General features: G+C 36.0%; 1 protein-coding gene and 1 long non-coding RNA gene across 5 annotated transcripts in view; one reads left to right on the top strand and one right to left on the bottom strand.

Moving 5' to 3' along the window:
* Atg18a (Autophagy-related 18a) overlaps positions 1 to 13,454 on the top strand; it is a 121,304-nt gene extending 107,850 nt beyond the window's left edge. For all 3 annotated transcript variants that reach the window (XM_067127276.1, XM_067127275.1, XM_067127274.1), the window contains one exon: positions 10,763 to 13,454. In XM_067127276.1, the coding sequence (XP_066983377.1) occupies positions 10,763 to 10,857 (95 nt within the window). In that variant the 3' untranslated portion in view covers positions 10,858 to 13,454. The remainder of the gene's footprint in view (positions 1 to 10,762) is intronic.
* The window catches only part of LOC136852539 (uncharacterized), a 74,385-nt gene that overhangs the window by 40,725 nt on the left and 12,472 nt on the right, over positions 1 to 21,188 (bottom strand). The window contains exon 4 of one of the 2 annotated variants that reach the window (XR_010857178.1): positions 13,576 to 15,653. The exons of the other annotated variant lie outside the window; for it this stretch is intronic. This is a non-coding gene — a long non-coding RNA (uncharacterized lncRNA). Of the gene's footprint in view, positions 1 to 13,575; positions 15,654 to 21,188 lie in introns of those variants that run through there. 2 annotated transcript variants of the gene reach the window in all.

The following is a 21,188-nucleotide window of genomic DNA, read 5'->3' as shown; positions in this document are numbered from 1 at the left end:
AACTTTGAAATATAGTATGCCGTGTTTACTTTCCCAAATTAACTGGGGAGTCACAGATTATACTGTTGTCACTGTATGTTTAAATCATGTAGTATTATAAAGAATTACTTTGGATGTAAGAAAGGTAAAAAGGAGAAGAAAGAATTTAGATTTGTGCAACATTCAAAAATTAGTATTTTTTCCATGCTTTGAAAGTTATGAACTTGTAGAGAATTTCACACTGGGCAGCATCTAACATTGGAAATTCATAAAGTAAGCAGTGCACATCAGATTAACTGACAAAAATGCATACTAAACATTTCCTATGGGGAGAAGAAATATAGAAAATGGGAATTCATCAAAGAATGAGTTAAATTAGGAAGATAGAAATATAAGTAGGAATATTCTAGGAGTAAGAATGAGTAGTATACTTGTGATTGTAAGAAAAATGCATGGTAGTTAATCATGAGAATACTCAGCATAATCAGGGAAGGTGTTTAAGGAACAGGTTTTCTTCCTCATGGTAGCAAAAATTCTTACTAGGCAGAATAGGCACGCAGAGCAAACTGTGAACTTGAGGGTGGCAAAGGGGAGTTCTCTGAACACAATTTTAACTTGCGATCATGTCTGTTCATATCTCCGAATGTTTGTAAGTAGGGTGGTGGCTGTAATTTGTATTAAATTATCAAATTAATTATCTTTTGATTGTTTGTTTGAGTAACATTATTTGCATGAGCTCTGTCATCCTCTTCAGTATATATAATGCACTTTGCCTTTTTGCTAAAGGTTGATAGCATCCTCCTGCCTGATAGGTAGTGTTGGTCACTGCTGTACCACTGGTTCAATACTTTTAGACTATCAATATCTTCATTTGATTATCTATTGTAAATTAAGATTTGGGAAACTTGGTCCAGTTCTTTGTTGGTCTCCTGCTATGAAGAACATTGAGAGAGGACTCGCCTGAAAAAATTTTCAATGGTGGTCTTTTTGTGTCAGGTAGGATGCTCACTTTATTTTTTTAAGCATAGCTCAAGGTTGGTGAGTTTGGCATATACCACAGTACTGAATCCCTCTTCTGCTTAGGTAACCAGGATGTCTAGGAAGGAGAGGTGACCACTGTTGCTGAATTCAACTGTGTAATGTAGGCTGCTACATTTTTTGAAGATGCAGCAAAGTTGCATCAGTGTTCCTTGTGTATATGGACAGCTTCTAGATATGTGAGAGAACATGTTGCTTGGTCTTGTCCTTATAGAAAAAAAAAAACACACACACACACACCAAAGGCAATCTCCTGGCTACATCATCTTTTTGGCTATGCTAAGAAAGCCCCATCCACTGCTCACCGGACCAAATGTACATCAAAAGAGATATTGTAGCCATGGGATTGCTGTTTAGTTTTTTTTGTACATTTTTATATGGGAATGATCATAGAATGTGTTTTCTTCTGTATCCAGAAGCCACCCCATCTGTATATGGAAGATACACCGAAGATACATTTGTCAAGACCAACGGCAGTCAAAAGGTGGAGCAACAACAACCACTGTGCTGGGAAGACACCACCAACCTCTACTATACAGAGTTCATTATAAAAACTTCGAGGATGAGAGAGTTTTTGTGAAAACATTACTAAAAATGTCTCTCCAACTAGAAACCAACGGAAAATTAATTGGTAACTTAATACCAAAATAAGAGAACAAAAGATTGATTCATGAAAAATAACCCTCCCCTATAGGACCTTCTCAAAAGAAACTTTGTCATCTACCAATATACAAATGCCATGTCTATGGATGTCCCAGCTTCTATAGAGCACTGGGATGATGACACTGTGCCTAGAAAAGAGGCTCTCCTGCCGCATTCAAGAAGGGGCCATCAGTAACCATACTGTATGAGAAAATGCATAATACCAACATCACTTGTAATATATTATCAACCTAAGATAATCAGCAGTACCCCGAATGCAATAGTAGAAGCTCTAATTATCCTGAAGGAGAAACCTGACTTGAATACAGTGTAAGAAACATCTCTCCTTCCTACCAAGAGATGTCATCCTACCAGTAATTCATGTGGTCCACTGCCTCAACAAGACCATGCATTCAGAAAAGAAAACCAGCAACACACCCAGGAAGCACTTCTTACAAGACATACAACAACATACCCCAGGAAGCACTTCTTACAAGACATACAACAACATACATAGGACAGGTGGAAAGAATAACTGAGTAACAACCTGTAATTTTCTTAATAATCAGAGCACTGAAAAACTGTCCATATTTTGGACCAATCAGAATGCTACCTCTTGGTATAAAAGAGGTAGGATTAGGCTCCCCTGATCAGTCTTTACAGCAACATCCCAAAGTTATCATACACAAAACAGCCTGAAATTATAAATATCTTCGATTTACCTGACAACCCATGCCTTCTCCCTAGATCTTGCCCCCTCCTGAATTTTTTTTACATGATTTCTTTACTAAAGAAATCCTTGTGTGTATTCTTCTCAGATGATGAAGAAATGAATAATAAACAGCTACTTGCAGACTGAGGTAACAGCAAATATTAATTAGGAAGAATGAGAGCAGTGGAAAAATATTAATTAGAAAGAAAGTGAAATTACTATAAACTAAATGCAGCAGATGCTGTGGTAATTTTTAACACAACATACAACAGATTAAATTATACAGTATTTCTCTGTGGAACGTATTCACCCATTATTTGCGGAAAATTCACCTATTCGCGGTATTTTTCACTGAGAAATATTCACTGATTACTGTATTTTCATATCATTTTCATGACTAAAAGCACTTGTTGTGATAAAACTATTAAAATACTCAGGTATAAACATTTTTAGAGGGTTTTTTTGTGTTTTAAACTATTGAAATAGGCAGTTCTAAGTGTTTTTAGAGGGTTTTAAGTATATGCGGGGATACGCATCCCCGCGAATACGGGGGGTTTACTGTACAGGATTTACATAATGGAAAGCAGAGGTTCATTCCCAGTGACATTGTTGTATATACTTTCATGCATGTTATTTTGGCTTAGGTCAAATACCCTCCCCAGTTTATAAATTTCTTTTTGTAAGCATGGAATCTTGTACAGTCATACCCGAACTTGCGCAAAATTAGGTTCCAGACCCCCCCGTGCAAGGCAAATTTCTGCGTAAGTTTGGGAAGGTCTCTAAAAATGCTAAGTTTATAAATATGACCCTAATCATGCTCCCAAAGTATGAAACTAACTTGTAAATGAAATTAAAGGTACTGTAATTTCATTTAAAAGTTAGCTCAATATATTACCCTTAAAAAAGAAAGAAATGGTTGATGTGAAAATATAGGAGAGAGTTGAGATTAGTATATTATTTCTCTCTTTCCCCATTCCACCGATCTATTTTTAGAAGTCTTCTCAACTCGTTTTTAAAAACTTCATTATTCTGTCGCTCTCGCTCTTTGTTCTGAAACGCTCTGTGTTTTAGATTGGCGCATTTACAGTTTGTAGATGGTACAGGTAAAAAATTAGATCAATTTAAAATCATCTACAGTACAGGTAAAGACATACAGAGAAACAGTGTAGAGGTTGCACCAACTAAGAGAGAGAAAGAGAGAGAGAGAGAGAGAGAGAGAGAGAGAGAGAGAACAGTTGTCCTTACTTAAGAGTGAAATTTTTATGAATTATTACACACAGAGAGAGAGAGAGTATCAGAATAAAAGTACCGTCGTCGACGACAAAAATTTCAACCTTCGGTCAACTTTGACTCGACCGAAATGGTCAATTATAAGCTAAAACTGTTACATTCTAGTAATATCCAATCATGTACCTTCATTTTGCACAATATTTCGATTTATGGTGAATTTTTTTGCACGAAAATTTGAAATTTTTATCATTTTGTTAATTTTTGCACTGTTTTATATTAGCTGTTACAAGAGGTTTTATATATGAAAATGTGCGTAATTTCATGTAAAAAACAGCAAAATACAACCCATGGTTGTAGCTTTTATCAGTTTGGAAATATATTCATTTAAACCACGATAACTGCCAAAATTTCAACCTTCAGTCAACTTTGACTCGACTGAAATGGTAAAAAAACACAATTGTAAGCTAAAACTCTTACAATCTAGTAATATTCAATCAAATCATTTATCTTCATTTTGCAACAAATTGGAAGTCTCTAGCACAATATTTCGATTTATGGTGAATTTTTGAAAAAACTTTTACCTTACGTCCGCGCCAGAAATTCTTTCGTCATGTTGTCGTAATGTTTGCACCGTTTTATATTAGTCATTACATAAAGTTTTATATATGGAAATGTGCGCAATTTCATGTAGAATACAACAGAAAATAACTCATGGTTGTAACTTTTATCAGTTTTGAAATATTTTCATATAAATCACGATAACTGCCAAAATTTCAACCTTCGGTCAACTTTAACTCGACCAAAATGGTCAAAAACGCAATTATAAGCTAAAACTCTTACATTCTAGTAATATTCAATCATGTACCTTCATTTTGCAATAAACTGGAAGTCTCTAGCGCAATATTTCGATTTATGGTGAATTTCTGAAAAAAAAAAAAAATTTTCCTTACGTCTGCGCGTGGTAACTCGGCCGAACATCTCAGAAATTCTTTCGTCACATTGTCGTAATGTTTGCATCGTTTTACATTAGTCGTTACATAAACTTTTATATATGAAAATGTGTGCAATTTCATGTAGAATACAACAGAAAATAGCTCATGGTTGTAGCTTTTATCAGTTTTGAAATATTTTCACATAAATCACGATAACTGCCAAAATTTCAACCTTCGGTCAACTTTAACTCGACCAAAAGGTTGAAAACTGCAATTGTAAGCTAAAACTCTTACATTCTAGTAATATTCAATCATTTACCTTCATTTTGCAATAAATTGGAAGTCTCTAGCACAATATTTCAATTTATGGTGAACTTTTGAAAAAAACATTTTCCTTACGTCCACACGGTAACTCGGCCAAACATCTCAGAAATTCTTTCGTCATGTTGTCGTAATGTTTGCACCATTTTATATTAGTCGTTACATAAACTTTTATATATGAAAATGTGCGCAATTTCATGTAGAATACAACAGAAAATAACTCATGGTTGTAGCTTTCATCAGTTTTGAAATATATTCATATAAATCACGATAAATAGAAAAAATTCGACTTTTGGTCAACTTTAACTCGACCAAAATGGTCGAAAACTGAAATTGTAAGCTAAAACACTTACAGTCTAGTAATATTCAATCAATTAGCTTCATTTTTCAACAAACGGGAAGTCTCTAGCACAATATTTCGATTTATGGTGAATTTTTGAAAAAAAAAAATAAAAAATTTTACGTCCGTGCGTTATGAATTCATGCATCATTTTGTGATAATATTTTCTCTGTGTTGCTTTGATCGTTTTACAATTTGTTATATACCAAAATCATCACAATTTAGTGTACAATACAAAGAAAAAGAAAATAACCCATTAGCTTTAACCGTTTTGCTCACAGTGCGATTTGTATAAAATTATATATGAAAATTTTTTTTTGCAGTCATATATTTCAATATTTATATATGACAATGATATTTTTTTTATTTCTGATGGTTGCATACTAAACTTCAGGCAATGAGAAAAAAGGAGCCAAAAATGAACTCTTAATCTTAAAAACTAAGCGTGCTGTGATTTTTTGAAAAAACTTTTTTTCCGCTTTCAGGTGTTAACTCCCGAACGCCGCATACGGGAGACGTTTTTGTAAATAGAGGCTCGGCGTTTAAGGGTTAAAATACATATCACATACAAATTTTGTAATTACAGTTATTATTATTATTATTATTTTTATATATTATTATTTAATCTTATTAATATTTGAAAATTAGTACTTATTATTAGGTAAAAAATTTATTTATCATACAAAACAAATAAACATATAAATGTACCATACAAATTCTCTCATCTCAGTAAGAGAAAGAGAGAGAGAGAGACAGAGAGAGAGAAATGATTACTTTTAGTATTTAATGTTATTTAATTTACACATAGCAGCTTGAAAACTTATATATTACATAAAAAATTAAACATAAACACTTTTGCAGGGTTTCTCAGTATTTGCAAATGTTCATATGTCTATGAAAAACTCGTGTATGACAATGAGTTAGGTTCCAATGAAAAGTTTGTGTGTCTGTGAATTCACGCAACTCTAATTGTGCAAGTTCGGGGTATTACTGTACATACATTTTTTAAACTTTTATATACAATTATTTTTACATTAACATGATCATAATTGCAGATCACTTCTTAATAATTCCTTAATTACATTTCTCCTGGATAGGCCATTACTCTAGATTCTCTGTACATTTTAAACCTTAGATATTTTTAAAATTAATTCTTAGACAAATGGCTTTTTAGAAAGTTCCCATCCAAAGGAGCTTTTGAATTATGTTTGTTGTTTTTCTGTTTGGATATCTATAATAGTTTGGCCAGCATATCATCTTGAAATAATATTGAAAGAAGGCATGTTTTGGAAACACTTATTTCCAAAGAAGATGAGTGCACAAGTTAAGATCCACAATACAATATCTTGAAATGTGATGCCTATAGTGGTCAATCTAGGAGTTAGTCTGGGCAGTGTGCTGTCTCCCCACACTGCTTGCTTGCTTGTCAAATCACAAACACAACACCTTTTATTGGAATGTATCGCAAGTAGGAGACTTGAAAATTCATTGTTTTTAATACTTTTAATGAAGAATCATTGTTAAGTATTAGTCTTTTGAAACATTCCGCAGTAGTAATTATGATTTAGACTGTGTTAAAAGATTTCCTTTTTGGCCATTTCCCAAAAGCTTTTATATGTGGGTAACATTCAGTCATCTTCAGTGGTAGTTCATCTGCAGTTACTGAGTGCTGTCACTTTGTAGAGCTTGTAAGTTCATATGAATGTGTACACATCATGAATGATAATATGTATCAGCCAGAGTGAAACACAACTTATTATAGCATACATTAGTCGTAAGCATTGCAAAATCACAATTTGTTTTAAGAAATGAAGTGAAGACAACATCTGACCATCCCTCATTCCACTTTCTTGATAGGTTAAGGGTTTTCCACCACAATACCAATCAACCCCAAATCCTGGATCTCTAGGTAACACATTCTAAGTATTTGGTAGATTGATAAATTTGGTAATGCAACTACACTGTGATCAACATTGAAATTTCCTACAGTATTGCATATACAGTATAGTAATTTAAAGGGAAAAAATGCTAGTCTTACCTCTTAAAACGGGCATCCTTGGGACCAGGCCACTGCCGGAGTACAGAAAATCCCAGTTATGACAGAAATCACCCCTAAACAACCCCCTTCACAACAGTCTTGCCAGCTCATTCCACGTATATACTGCTCCGTTATCAAATTTTGAACAAAGCTTGTGAATAATCACTGTCATTCACTAGGTTTAGTTCCTTGTGAAAATTCTGGCCCGCTCCATAAGCATCTCCTCGGAAATGCTTACGCCTTCACTATGTTAGAGCTCAAACCACTATATAAACGCACTGTTGAATTCTGATCTCCAGACCCCTTTCAATGTTTACCGGCACTTCATACTTTTCGGGTAGGTTGTTACACTGACAGATATCCATTTGCAAAAATCAGATAATACAGATGTATTAAGAATAATGATAATTTTGATGATAATTTTGATAAAACTTGTTTTACATACTTTATGAAATTATATTTAATGCATTATTGTCATATTATCATCATATTGTAATTTATGAACATGGCAATCAAGCGTCATTGCATTCTTTTAATGTTTACATTCAGCTGACTGTTTTACAGACATCATCGCAACCATAGGTGCTAAGTGAAACACATCGGAGATTACTTTTTTTTTTCGTAAATTATCAGAGATGGGTTTAAAAATGCAACTTAATTTATGTATAAACAGTAAATTAAATGAAGTAAAGGTATGATTTCACCAATATCAGATGTTGCTTTTGCCTCTTCCAAAATGTTTTGTGGCCTGTGCATTATTCGTTTCTTCAGCCATAGCTACAACCATCAATTTTGTGGCATACAGTTACTTTCATAACACTTTCCTTTCCACTCTGTGAAGGAGGAATGAAGACTTTTATTTGTATGTATAGAAGTCCCATTAACAATTAGCAAAATTTTTAACAAGTTGACAACTGTAACGCAACTCTTCATAAATGTGTGCTAGTTATGGTAACTGACATTGGGAAACAGCTGTTTCCCAATTCCATTGTTTATGCCAGTACTTATTGTTATTCATGCCAGTGTCTTGCATGCATAGTACATGAATTCTTAGACAAGTCACAAGGCTGATAACCTGATTTAATGTATGAAAATTTGCATTTAACCTAATGAACTTTAGCTTCTAGGCCTATTTCTTAGTTAAAAGCTAACTCACATATGCATTATCAATGGTATCTACCAAAAATGAGGCAGGCATAGAAAGCCTAACCTAGTATAACCTACTGAAATTACATCTCACACTATATGCAATGCATATGATGAAATCATGTTATTGGACGAAATTGTAATGATCGCATGATACACGAGATTTTTTAATCAATTTGTATTTTTCATAGCTAACAAACCTGCAGTGGTAACTTATAGGGCCCACCTCTAGCCACCCCTCAATCAAGTTACCTGGGCTAGAAGAAACTGAAGCGTCATCTCCTCGACTCATACGCGAAGGAGTTTGACAGTTGCCATCTAGGCCTATCAGCCTACCTCGTTGCCACCAATTCCTTTTTTCACTTTCTTTTTAGCGGTTTTCTAGCTGGCGCTAGAAGAATTATCCATAAGTTAAGGCCGCAGGTTTTTTAGCTATGAAAAAACAAATTAATTAAAAACTTTGTCATATTAGGACAGAAACCTACCACTGTTAACCACTCTATCTAAAAGAGATAAATCTTTGACAGAAGCAGACACCCAAACCAGAGAACAGTATTCTAGTAAAGGAAGTACAAATGACCTAAAACAAATTGCATTGATTTTATTACTGTTATATAAGTACGTATAAGAGGCCTTATGTACAATAACTAACTTTCATTCAGCATTTGCTGATACTTCATTAGATGTTTCTCAAAAGTAAGATGTGAGTCAGAAGTTACACCTAGAATAGTTGAAGCTTCAGATTCATTCAGCAAAGTCCCATCCACCTGAAGGGGAGGATGGGGTGGAAACCTGTATGAGATCTGCATATCAATAATGCTGTCAATTTACTGGAGTTCAGCCTCATACTGTACCCCCACCAAGTACACCATTCACTAATCCGGTCCCTGTCGCATTTGAGACTAAGGTCAGCTTCATTTCTCATAAGTGGAGACTTTACTACACCCACAAGTGTTGCATCATCTGCATACTGACCTATCTTGTCTTCCAAGCCAAAAACCATATCACTTGCTTACACTAAAGATAACAGTGGACCAAGAACGCTACCCTGTATAACTCCAGACACAATGGGTCTTGGTTCATTAAAGATCTTATCAACAGCAAATCGCTGCTGCCTACCTGTAAGGAAATCTTAACCTAAAACATATCCACCTACTCCGAGATTCTGAAGTCTATAAATAAGTGCCGTGTGACTTACTTAATATTATTATTCATAATGGTTATACATTTATATGAAAAGGCTGCACATCCAACTTTTACAGAATAAAACATTAATGAACAAGAAAAAAATTTATTATTATTGTTATTATTATTATTATTATTATTATTATTATTATTATTATTATTATTATTATTATAAGTTTAATCAAAACCCTTGAAATAGATTTCTAGACTCCCAGGACTTGCCAAAAGAATGTTGTTTTTTAACAGTTTCTTTTGTTTTTGAACAGTAAGTGAAAATTGGATTAAGGTTTAGTTGAAGTTTGACAGCTAAGTAGTACAAGATGGCTGGAATGGACGAAAAGTGAAATGCAGAATGCTGTGCAGTTGAGGCTGAAGGGATCCTGCAATAAACCTATAGTACCAGCTACAGTGTGCAAGTTATATATTGTTCTCCCTGAATTATAATGAATTCTTGTAATAATACATAAATGATAAAAAGAATCTACAATTAATAACAAACTAAAGAACTTGAATCACAGTACAGAGACAATGGCACAGCCTTAAGTTTGAGAACACTGGTCACATGATCATAACCAACATAATTAATAGGAGGGTATGTGGATCATCTCTGCACTACCAACGGTAACTCAGCAGTATTATATATTAGCCTAACTACTGTATAGAATGTAAGTTTTTTTATACGTAATTCTTATTCATTTGCACAAAATCACACTCCTGTAATTTAAAAAACAAATTTTTCTTGAATGTTTCTACCTTAACAATTGGTGAAACTTGAGGAGGACAGTGTACCGATGGCAGAAGGTACTGAGTGGGAGTTACTAAAAGTGTTGAAAATAAAGAGGACCTAGTATAATATTTAGAAAAGTAATATGTTCATTTATTTTTCAGAGTTATTGTGAAGGAAATGACAGATCTGATAACAAAGGACAGCACCTGTTTACTGATAGTATTTCAATTACAATAATGTTATTCTAAATTTTGGTATATTTTGAAAATTGCTGAAATCTCAAAATTATATGCATAATAAATTGGCTTGTTTTTGTTATTGGTATAAATTTCACAGGAAATACATTTCATCATCACCCTTACTACATGTCTGTGACATTTTTCAAGTTAATGAAAACCCCATACTTGAAACTTGTAAAAAAGTTACATTATCTAATTATTTTTGTAATACAGTATTGCCTTTATTTTGACAGATTCAGACAAGATGAACGAAATGGCAGCTGCTTGTGAATCTCCTCCAAAGAGTGTCCTTAAGTTCGATGATGAGAAAGAGTTCCCACCAGTGTGAGCAAATTTTTTGGTTTAGTAAATAAAAAAAAAATATCTTTTATATTATTATTTTGGGCCTACATTGGTCAGATTTTGGTTAACCTGAAGCACGGAAGTTTCTTTTGTATTTTCTGAATAGCATTTAGGATTTTTAAGGTATGTATTTTGACCGTTGGCTATTCCTTTGTACATTTGTAATATTGTGATAAAGCCTTCCTAACAGAGGAAATATATGTAATATTAGTAATTATATTCACAGTAGAATAAGAGCGGCACTCATAATTTTATATTGTTTTTTCTTTACATTTTTCCATAACATCAGAATGTTTGCATTCATTCAGATTACAGAAATTAGCAATGCAAGGTGACATACTGGGAAGGATTGCTCAAGTATAGGTACTGAAAATTTGTACACCTCATGCTTTGTGAAAGGATGTAAAGTAAGGTTTTAATTTTTTTTCCCAGGACATTGACAAGTCACAGGTATGAAAAAGGTCTTGTCATTTAAAAATAAACATGGAAGATTTAAAGGGCTGTAGTGGCATACTCATTAGACAATCAGCTTGTAGTCTTACATGCTGTCACACTTTGTAAATTATTCATTGATAAAGTTGAAACTTCCCATTTTACTGACTGGGTTAAAATAAGAAGATACTTTGGATGGCCAAACCATGCCAACAGTGATTGTCGTTATTAGATACAACTGTGAAAGCCAAGATTCAAAAGTTGATATATTTATAAAAAAAAAATGATGTTTTTACAGTAAAACATGGTTTTGATATAAACCCATTTATCATAAATAGCCTTACTCTATGGAAATGGCTCTCAACCACACAAACTTAATAGATCTTGAAAGAAGAAAGGTCTCAATGCACATGCCAAGCTAACTCTCCAATGGCCCTGGAGGGCTAGACATTGTTCCTCCAAGGCTACTTGTTTCAAAGAGTTGGGAAAGGAGAGCACTAGAGGTTTATGAATAATGGGTCTGTAAATTTTATTCTGACAAACCTATTAATGATAAGTATCTAGAATCTAACTTAGGAGGGCGTGATGAAAAGGAGCCTTGGAAGAGAAAAGTAGACCAACATGCAAGGAGTTCAATCCCTTTTCTATCTAATGCCAGGCAGTAGAGAAGTAAATGAATCATTCAGAATTATGGCATTTCTGTAAAGCATTGGATTTGCTGTGGAAGACAGTCCCAACATAGTACTGTACTCCCTCTATGTGCTCAGACGCAAAGGTAAGATTTAATGAAACACATGTCTCCATGTGTGCCATGGTCATGAAGGGTGAGATCATGAAAAGGATGAAGATGACTGACTCTAATCCCTATCAGATGGTTAAATATGACTCAGCAACCATTCATCCTACAGAACAAACTGCAAGGTCAATTGAATTTTTGGAAATTTATGCTGTCAAGCCAAGCACTGGGTCAGTTTCAGCCATTTAGCACTTCGGACAGCAAAAAGAGGGGAGTTGGAATGATTGGACATCAAGCTAAAAAGATCCAGAAAATAAATATGAAATACAAGGATCTTAGATGGAACTGGGATAAAAACCCTTAAAGTTACACTTAAGAAGTAATAATTAGAGAGGTTAGACAACAAGATGGAAAAAAGTTGGAGTGGAGGTTGGGTAAAAGGCTAAAAAAATGGGTGAAGTTAGGGGCAGACAGGATGCTGCATGCACCCTCATTTTAATGCCTACATTGCACTACTAAGGTGCACTGATGTCACTACCCCCTACTGTGGACTGGAAGGTAAAAAGTCAAATTAAGTGATGAAACTCATTTACAGCTATGCACAACACATCAAGGTGAAGCAAATTCATTCATTTACAAATGTGCACAACACATCAAGGTGATGCAAGTTAACTAAGAAAATTTGTGATTAAAGTCAATTGAATGGCATGTCACAGTAATGCCAGAAAGAGGTTATAATCCTGGAAAGCTGAGCTGCTCTCATTAGTCACATAAAGGAATGACGCCTCTCTTCCTAGGCTTGTAAAGTGTGAGCTAGGCATGTGCAGTGGACCTTTCTTTCAAGATTTATCAAGTAGGTGTGTCTGGGGGCAGTTTGCACAGAGTAGCTATGGATGATTAGTATGTTTGAAAAACAAATTTGTATTATATGGTAATAGGGAGATACATAGATCATTTCACTTACCCAGTTGCATTATCAAGCAAAGAAATTATTTTAATATAGCTGTTCCATATTCATAGTTTGGTTGAATACTTTGACTGAGCAGCTGTATGAAATTGCATTACAACAATAGCTATTTTAAGAATTCAGTGTTGTTGAAATTTTATTTCTGAAGAGTTTAGCATGTCTTATTAAAGCTAGATATTTTTAGAATTTGGCTTCAATGGCTTTGTTACAGTGGGATTGGATAGCAATGTACCTTTCATGTAAATGTGCATTTATATTAAGAAAGCATCATTTATACTTCTAAACCTTTTATATTTCAATTACATTTTGTGTATATTAGTATGATTATGGCTTGGCATAATTAATGGAATTGTTAAATCTGTTTGCTTATTGTGTACAAAAATGCTTTTTATTCTGTATATTGTACAGTGTATCATGATGAAATATTTGAGATAAAGTTTAACTTCCATAGCATTGTTTTATTTATATGTACTGAGACAAACTTTTCTGGTATGAAAAGTTGTCAAATTGATTCTTCCCATAAAAAATTAAATGTAAATTGGCTAAGTGAATTGCATTAAAATGATTACTTTGAATGGGGTATACTTTTTATTACATCAATATTGCCAGATATAGCTATCAATAAAAATTCAGATAGCTACAACCATCAACCATAAAACTTATGACAATCTGATAATTATACTAGTACGGATGTAAGACAGTACAGTATGGTGTAAAGTTACAGCCAAGATTAAGACTAAGAATTTTAATTCAATATACAGCACAAAAACAACAATATAAGGATTATATATGACCTATACATTTTTCTGACTAGAGATTTAATCACTGTTGTTGATAAAAAAAAACCATTGTAAAGGCTGTGAATGTACATTTGTGGTTGTAAAATTATGTATTCAAGGCTATACAAACTAAACATAAGTAGTGGAGCCTTGTACAGAAATTTTAAATTAAATGCCTGGTATGTTATCACCACATTCCAGTAGTATTAGCTAAATCTTAACATTAACTTATCTGTAGAGGTGTTAATCCTTAATAATCTAATACCATGGTAATAACAAAACATTGGGATTTTTAATAAATGCCTTGTGCTGTAAGGCTGTCATAATGAAATGCACCTCTTTCCAAAGTTCCTGATTTAAATTATTTAAGAACTTAGCCAGATCATTACCATTTTTAACAAATGGCATAACTGAACTAGAAATTTTACAAGAATAACAATGTTATTCATCATTATAAGCTTGAGAAAATATTTATGAGAAAATATCTACAAGACTTGCCATATATTTCTCTTGGTTCATGTTTGAAAGTAGGAAATATACTTAAACTCAACTTGTTTATAGTCTTATAAGAACATATCAAATTTTTCACAAGTAATCTATTTACTGTAATGCATTCTTCATTCTAAAGTACACCTGTACTGTGATCACTTCCACATGTGTTCCCTTGTAGATTACCATACACACTTTTAATGATTCCAAGCAACTTTTTTACTTTGACAGATTTTCAAAGGACACTATTTCTAGTGTGTTCAAGACCTACAGTATGTGTATAGTATTTACATATTTTTGTATTGTGAAAACTGGGGAGTATGTTGAACATTTTGTGTCATTTGAACTGAGGTGTGCATGCAGAAAGATTTCAACATTACAAACCTGTACATCCATTAAATTATAGCAGTAATACACATCCTTACTTTTGGGGTGCAAAGCCTGATTGAATAAATAATTGCTAATCAAACAGCTTTCCAGCTTAACAAAATGCCCTGAAGTGATAATTTAATGTAAGAAAATTTTTTTATACTGACTTTTAAACTTTTCCTCACAGTAACTAATTTAATTATCAATCACTGGCATTTGGTGAAAGCTGTCTTTAATTAGTAGAGTCCATGCTTAACCTTAAGCTGTAATCAAATTCACGTATGATGGGAGGAAGAATGTTATGCCTGCTAAAAATACCCATTGTCTATAAGGGATAAAGTACCCTTCTTTCAAGTTTATGAGGATTGGGAAATGCTCAGTATATGTACATAAAGTGCTACTAAATACGGGACTAGCCATATCCTGCATTTTAAAATTTGTAGCTTGATGTTTACAGTGTCTTGTAAAGTATGCCACTCATTTATATGCTGGAATAAATATGTAAAAACTATATGTTCAGTATAGCATATATAAAAATGCCAATATTTGTTTTAAACAACTGTAATTGGTTTCATACTTTTTGTAAATATTAATTATGTGCATCCTCTGTTGAACCAGCTTACTATTCCAATAGTTACTGGTGATAAAATTACCTTCAGGTAACCTGTCTTACCTTGAATATTATGTACTGTACCTGGTCATATATTAAAACTCAGATGTAATTTCCTTTCATTTGTTCAAAGCAACAATAACAATCACAGTAATTGGCAGACTACTTTCATTTTTTGCACTGTACTTGAGGTACGTTAGTGTTTCAACTTAATTAATCTACTGTTTATGAAATTTCAATTACTTTTATTAGCTCTTTCCCAGTGTGTTTATAGGCAAGCTTATAGATTTGAATTTTTATTTCACATGATAATGAATGTGAAAAAATGTTATGAGATCTATCACCTACTTAAGTGCAACTTGCATTTCTACTGTCGTTTTCTTTTTCCTCTATGCTGTACCTGTAATATGACATGACTATATGACTATGATTAAAGAAAGATTACAAAAAAAAAATCTAATCACAATAACCTAAGTTCTGATCTGCAGACTGATTTGTTTCAAAAAAATTATCTGGTGTCACAACAAAAACGTCATTGACTTCATAAAATCTATAAAATGGAAATTAATAATTCATAAGTTATAAAGCAAAATTAAAATCATAAAATATAAAACATCTGGTGTCACAACAACAAATGCCATCAACAGTGGAAAACAAGTTTATGATTGAAAACTTTCATGAATACTTGCACACACTATCATAGAAGACTTCATGCAACCTATAAACCTGAGTGAAAAATTAATATAAACTATAAAATCAAATTAAAATCGTACAACTCCCAAGATAGTTTTTATAATGGTAAATTTTAAGTAACTATATACTATATTATCATAGTATTTTGTTAACAAGTTAACTCCTCCTATAAACCTGAAAATGCTCCTCAGGTCAAAGGATATTTCCTCTCCAAGCATACTGGGGGAGAGGCAATTCCAATGACACCCCAAGATTCTAAGAGGAAACCCTTCAGGGTCCCTAAGACCAGGACATTTGGTCAGCTAGTGTCTTGTACAGTTAACAGGCCCAGTTAGTCATCACAGGATGGTTGTAGATTCCCAGCCATTAGAGATCCATGGATCAAATACATGTATTCAGTCGTGAGCTCTTTTGATAATTCCTATTACACCTGTGAGGACTGGTACCCATGGAAATTAATGCCTATACTGTACTGTACTGTACCACATAATTAACTTAAAACTATCCATTTTACAGTAATAATATTTCTAAGATTTCTGAGTACTTAGTATTAAACTTCCCAGGGATTGCAGTGCAACAAGTTAAAATTCTGGAGTAAAAATTGATGAAAGGTTGCGCATTGAGTTACTGAGCTCATTATCTGTGAAAACAGCAACACTGAATGTTAGCATCAGAGTTGGAGCCATCAGTATACACTAGCACAGCACTCTTGTGCATCAAAGTGTTCTAAAAGGATTGACTGATTAATATATGTAGATGGGAAACATCAAAGGTCACAATGGCATAAGAAGACTTGTTAAAATTTATATATACGTATACATACTTATGTACTTCTTGCATTACAAAGATTACACACAAAAAGTTATGAAAATGACAATTTTATAATAAAGTTTTATATATACTTGCCAAATAATTACATAGCTATTGTTTCTACTTTACGCTGCAGCTCAAAATTTCAAATTCATGGTAGCGCTCGTTTGTTAAAGGTGTAGTTATACTGACCCGCCCACTTTCAGAGAAGGATAGTTACAACACAGCTAAAGAGCTCAGTTCATTTATGCCCTATGTCCATGACAGGGGAGGAGGGAGGGCTCTGATCATGTAATTATTCGGTAAGTACTGTATGTATAGAACTTTATTTTATTATAAAATGTCATTTTTATATAATGTAAATTACCAAAATAATTACATAGCTGAATCCCACATTGACAGAAGGTGGGAAACATGGACAAAACTACTAAAAAACACTCAGGGATGGTGAGGAATCTGAAATAGGAAATTTAGCTAACGTCGTGAAATGCTTGTTGTAACCTTACCTGGTGAAGGAGCTACGGCAGGTGGGTACTGCCTCCAGTCGGAGCTCCTCTCGACCTGTAGTGGCGTGGCGGTAGAGCCAAGAGTCGCCTCTACTTCAGTGGGTGCTTTGCAACATAGGAGTTAATCGCAGGTTGCCAAAGCTAACAATCCAAACAAGACATCGAAATGTGTGTGTGTGTGTGTGCCCTTCCCCTGGGCGCAGTACAAAATATGACCAGAATTTTAAAACCTACACCACAAACTTGTTAAAAATCAAACCAACTGATGGTACTCACGACACAGCACCAATCAGGCTTCCCAAGAAAACACCAATCCTCATTCAAGGAGAGTGGATAGAGGAAAAATAAGAAATTCCTCCTATCCCTCTTTACCCAACACCATGCCAGCTACAAAAAATGGGCCTAGAGTACTGCAATTTTCGTAAGTTGTTTCCACATCATGCAGGTAGAACATTGCAAAAACTGATTTGCACCTCCAATACATGGATTGCAGGAGAGAAGACAGCGACAGATTGAGCTTGAAGGCCAAGGACGTCGCTACTGCTACTGCTCTAATTTCCCTTGTATAGAGGAAAAACATCCTCCTGGATCTTGGAGTGTGATTCAGAAATCCAAGTTCTTAAAAAGAATGTTAAGGCATTCTTGGATAACGTCCGACTGGGGTTTTTAACTAAACACCACAAATTCAGAGAAGGGCCTCTAACTTCCTTGGTTCTTCGTAAATACTCGCGAAGAGAAGGAACTGGACAGAGGAGTCTTTCTTGATCTGCTTGGCCTGAAATGTTAGCCAGGCTCTTGACTGTGAAGGAGTGTGGCCAGGAACTAGAGGGGTCTTCGTTCTTCACCATAAAACCTAAGGTCAAGGAGCAGACAGCATCACCTTACGAGAAGCCTACTCTCTTATCAAAGGCATGTAGCTTGCTAACCCTCTTCGCCATCACTAAGGCCATAAGAAAAAGCATCTTTCTTGTCAGATCTTTAAGAGAGGAGGATTCTAGAGGCTTAAAGGGAGGGCCTGAAAGCCATTTGAGGATGACATCCAAATTCCATGCAAGAGCCAGGTTTCTATCTTGCTTAGTAGTATTCAGGGACTTTATTAAATTCACTTAAGTCCTGGTTTAATGCAAGATCTATTCCTCTGTGCTTGAAGACAGAATTCAACATAGATCTGTATCCCTTGATGGTTGACATGGCTAGACCTTTCGAGGATCTGAGGAACAGCAAAAAATCTGCGATCTGAGCTATAGTTGTTTGAGTAGAGGATATATTTCTGTCTTGACACCAGCTCCGGAAGACTGTCCACTTCGATTGGTAGACTGCAGCAGAAGATCGTCGCCTACATCCTGCAATAGCTTCTGCACCCTTCCTTGGAAACCCTTTCACTCTAACAAGTTTCCTGACAGTCTGAAGCCTGTCAGAGTGAGAGTGGGTATGCCTCGGTGAAAACGAAGAAAATGGGGCTGTCCGAGTCTTCTGAGGCAGGAGCCTTGGATAGTCTACTAGTAAGCTTAGAAGGTCTGGGAACCACTCCTTGTGCAGCCAAAAGGGAGCCACTAGGGTCATTGATACACTACTGTGGGTGTTGAACTTCCTCAACACTTCTCTTCCCATGTTGAAGGGAGGAAAGGCAAAGATGTTGAGACCCGACCAATCTTGCAACATGGCATCTGTCGCCCACGCTTGTGGATCTGGAGTCAAGGAAAGCACAGAGGGAGACGGTGGTTTCTTGATGTTGCGAACAGGTCTACCGTCGGCTTTCCCCACCGTTTCCACAGGTCAGTGCACACCTGTGGATTGAGTGTCCATTCCGTCGGTAGAACCTGTAAGCCATGACTTAGTTCGTCTGCGAGAACGTTCATTTTGCCCAGAACGAAGTGTGTCAGAACGATGGTCCTGTTGTTCTGTGCCCATAGAAGAAAGTCTTTGGCTGCTTCGCATAGCGAAAAAGAGTGGGTTCCCCCTTGTTTCTTTATATAGGCCAGTGTGGTCGAGCTGTCTGAATGTACCGCCACTGTTTTCCCAAAGGTCTCTGTCACAAAGGCCAGGTGTATCACCCTCAATTCTTTCACATTTATGTGCAAATCTCTTTCGGTTGGGAACCATAAACCTGATACTTCAAGCCATTGAGAAGGGCTCCCCAACCCAGATCTGACGCGTTGGAGTACAACATTAGGTTGGGGTTCGCAGGAGACAGTGACATCCCTTTCTCAAATCTGTCCTCCGCCAGCCACCACCGAAGGTCCTCCTTGATTTCGGGGGTGATTTTGAAGATGAACGAATCTGGATATATTTCTCTGCCAGCTGGCTTTGATATAGAACTGAAGGGGTCTGGTGTGTAGTCTGCCCAGAGGTACAAACTTCTCGACTGACGACAGAGTTCCCACAAGGAACAGGATGGAAGAGACATGAATTCTCGAACTTTTGCAATGCAGTTGCGAATCCTTTGTGGGGATGGAAAAGCCCAAAAATTCAGAGAATTAATCACTATCCCCAAATAAAGAATCGACTGTGTGGGAATTAATTGTGATTTCTTGAAGTTTATCAGCAATCCTAGGTCTTGCGCAAGTTGAAGGGTCTTCTGAAGGTCCCCCATGCACTGGGCTTCTGATGGGGATCGTAGGAGCCAATCGTCCAGGTATAAGGACATGTTGATTCCTATAAGGTGTAGCCACTTCGCTAAAGTAGTGAGAACCCAGGTGAAAACTTGAGGTGCCGTGGAGAGGCCGAAGCACAGGGCCCAAAACTGGAGGACCCTATCCTGGAACACGAATCTCAGATACTTCCTGGAATCCTGGTGAACTGAAATGTGGAAATAAGCATCCTCCACATCTATTGTCACCATCCAATCCCCCTGATGGATGGCTGACAGGACCGACTGACTCGTTGCCATCTTGAACTTCATAGTTTGGATGAAGAAGTTCAGCACACTGACGTCCAGGACAGGTCTCCATCCCCCTGATGACTTGGGGACTATGAAGAGGGGGTTGTAAAATCCCTCTGTGCTCGTGTCTTTGACTTCCTCCACTGCCTGTTTCTTGAGCAGAGCTGACACTTCTCAAGACAGGGCTGAAAACCTCTCTGAGCCTACATAGTAGGCTGTCAATTTGATGGGAGAGGTTACTAAGGGAGGTTTCTCCCTGAAGGGGATCGAGTAGCCCTCTTTCAAGACTTGAAGCACCCAAGGATCTACTTTCCTTGATTCCCATCTGTTCCAAAAAAGAAGTAATCTTGCTCCCACCAGAGCATGTAGGACAGGTAGCTCACTTGCGAGAGGTGGTTTTGTTAGAGGGGTGTTTTGTTAGAGGGGTGTTTGTTGAGTCGCACTGGATGCAAATTAGTTCTCGGACGGGACTGGACGCGACCTCTGCTCCCTCAAAAGTGTTGCTGAGGAAAAGGAGAAGTATTCCTGGTCAGAGGAACTGCAGTGGAAGAAGGACATGTCGAGATCTAGTCCTCTTGGTGGACTGAGCGAGTAAATCTTAGGTGGATTTCTTCTGCAATTCTCCTCCCACCAGTTCTAAAGTCTCTTGAGGAAATAGGCCATTGCCATCCAAGGGAGTGAACAAAAGGGAAGAATGTTGAGAAGGAGTGGCTCCCCTAGAGGTGAACGAGCACCATAAGTCTCGTTTCTTCAGTACACCAGTAGCAGTGAAAATGGTGGGTAGTTCATGGGCACCGTCCGTCACTGCACGATCTGCACAGGCCAGAACACCCAGCCAGTCCGAAGCAAAATTCTCTTGAAGTGATGCGAAGTCTTCCATCTTCTTCGCTAGCGCACCAACGGTCCAATCGAGGAAACTCAGAACCTCGAAAACCTTAAAAATATCTTTCAGCAAATGGTCCAGTTCTGCTGAGGTAAACAAAATCCTGGCGGATGAGAAGGCAGACTGACAAGTAGCGTCAATGAGACTGGAGAAGTCCCCTTG

The sequence above is a fragment of the Macrobrachium rosenbergii genome, chromosome 25, assembly GCF_040412425.1.
Source record: "Macrobrachium rosenbergii isolate ZJJX-2024 chromosome 25, ASM4041242v1, whole genome shotgun sequence".
NCBI lineage: Eukaryota > Metazoa > Arthropoda > Malacostraca > Decapoda > Palaemonidae > Macrobrachium > Macrobrachium rosenbergii.
Note: the sequence above shows the minus strand (reverse complement) of the source record. Positions and strands in the feature narration are given on the sequence as shown.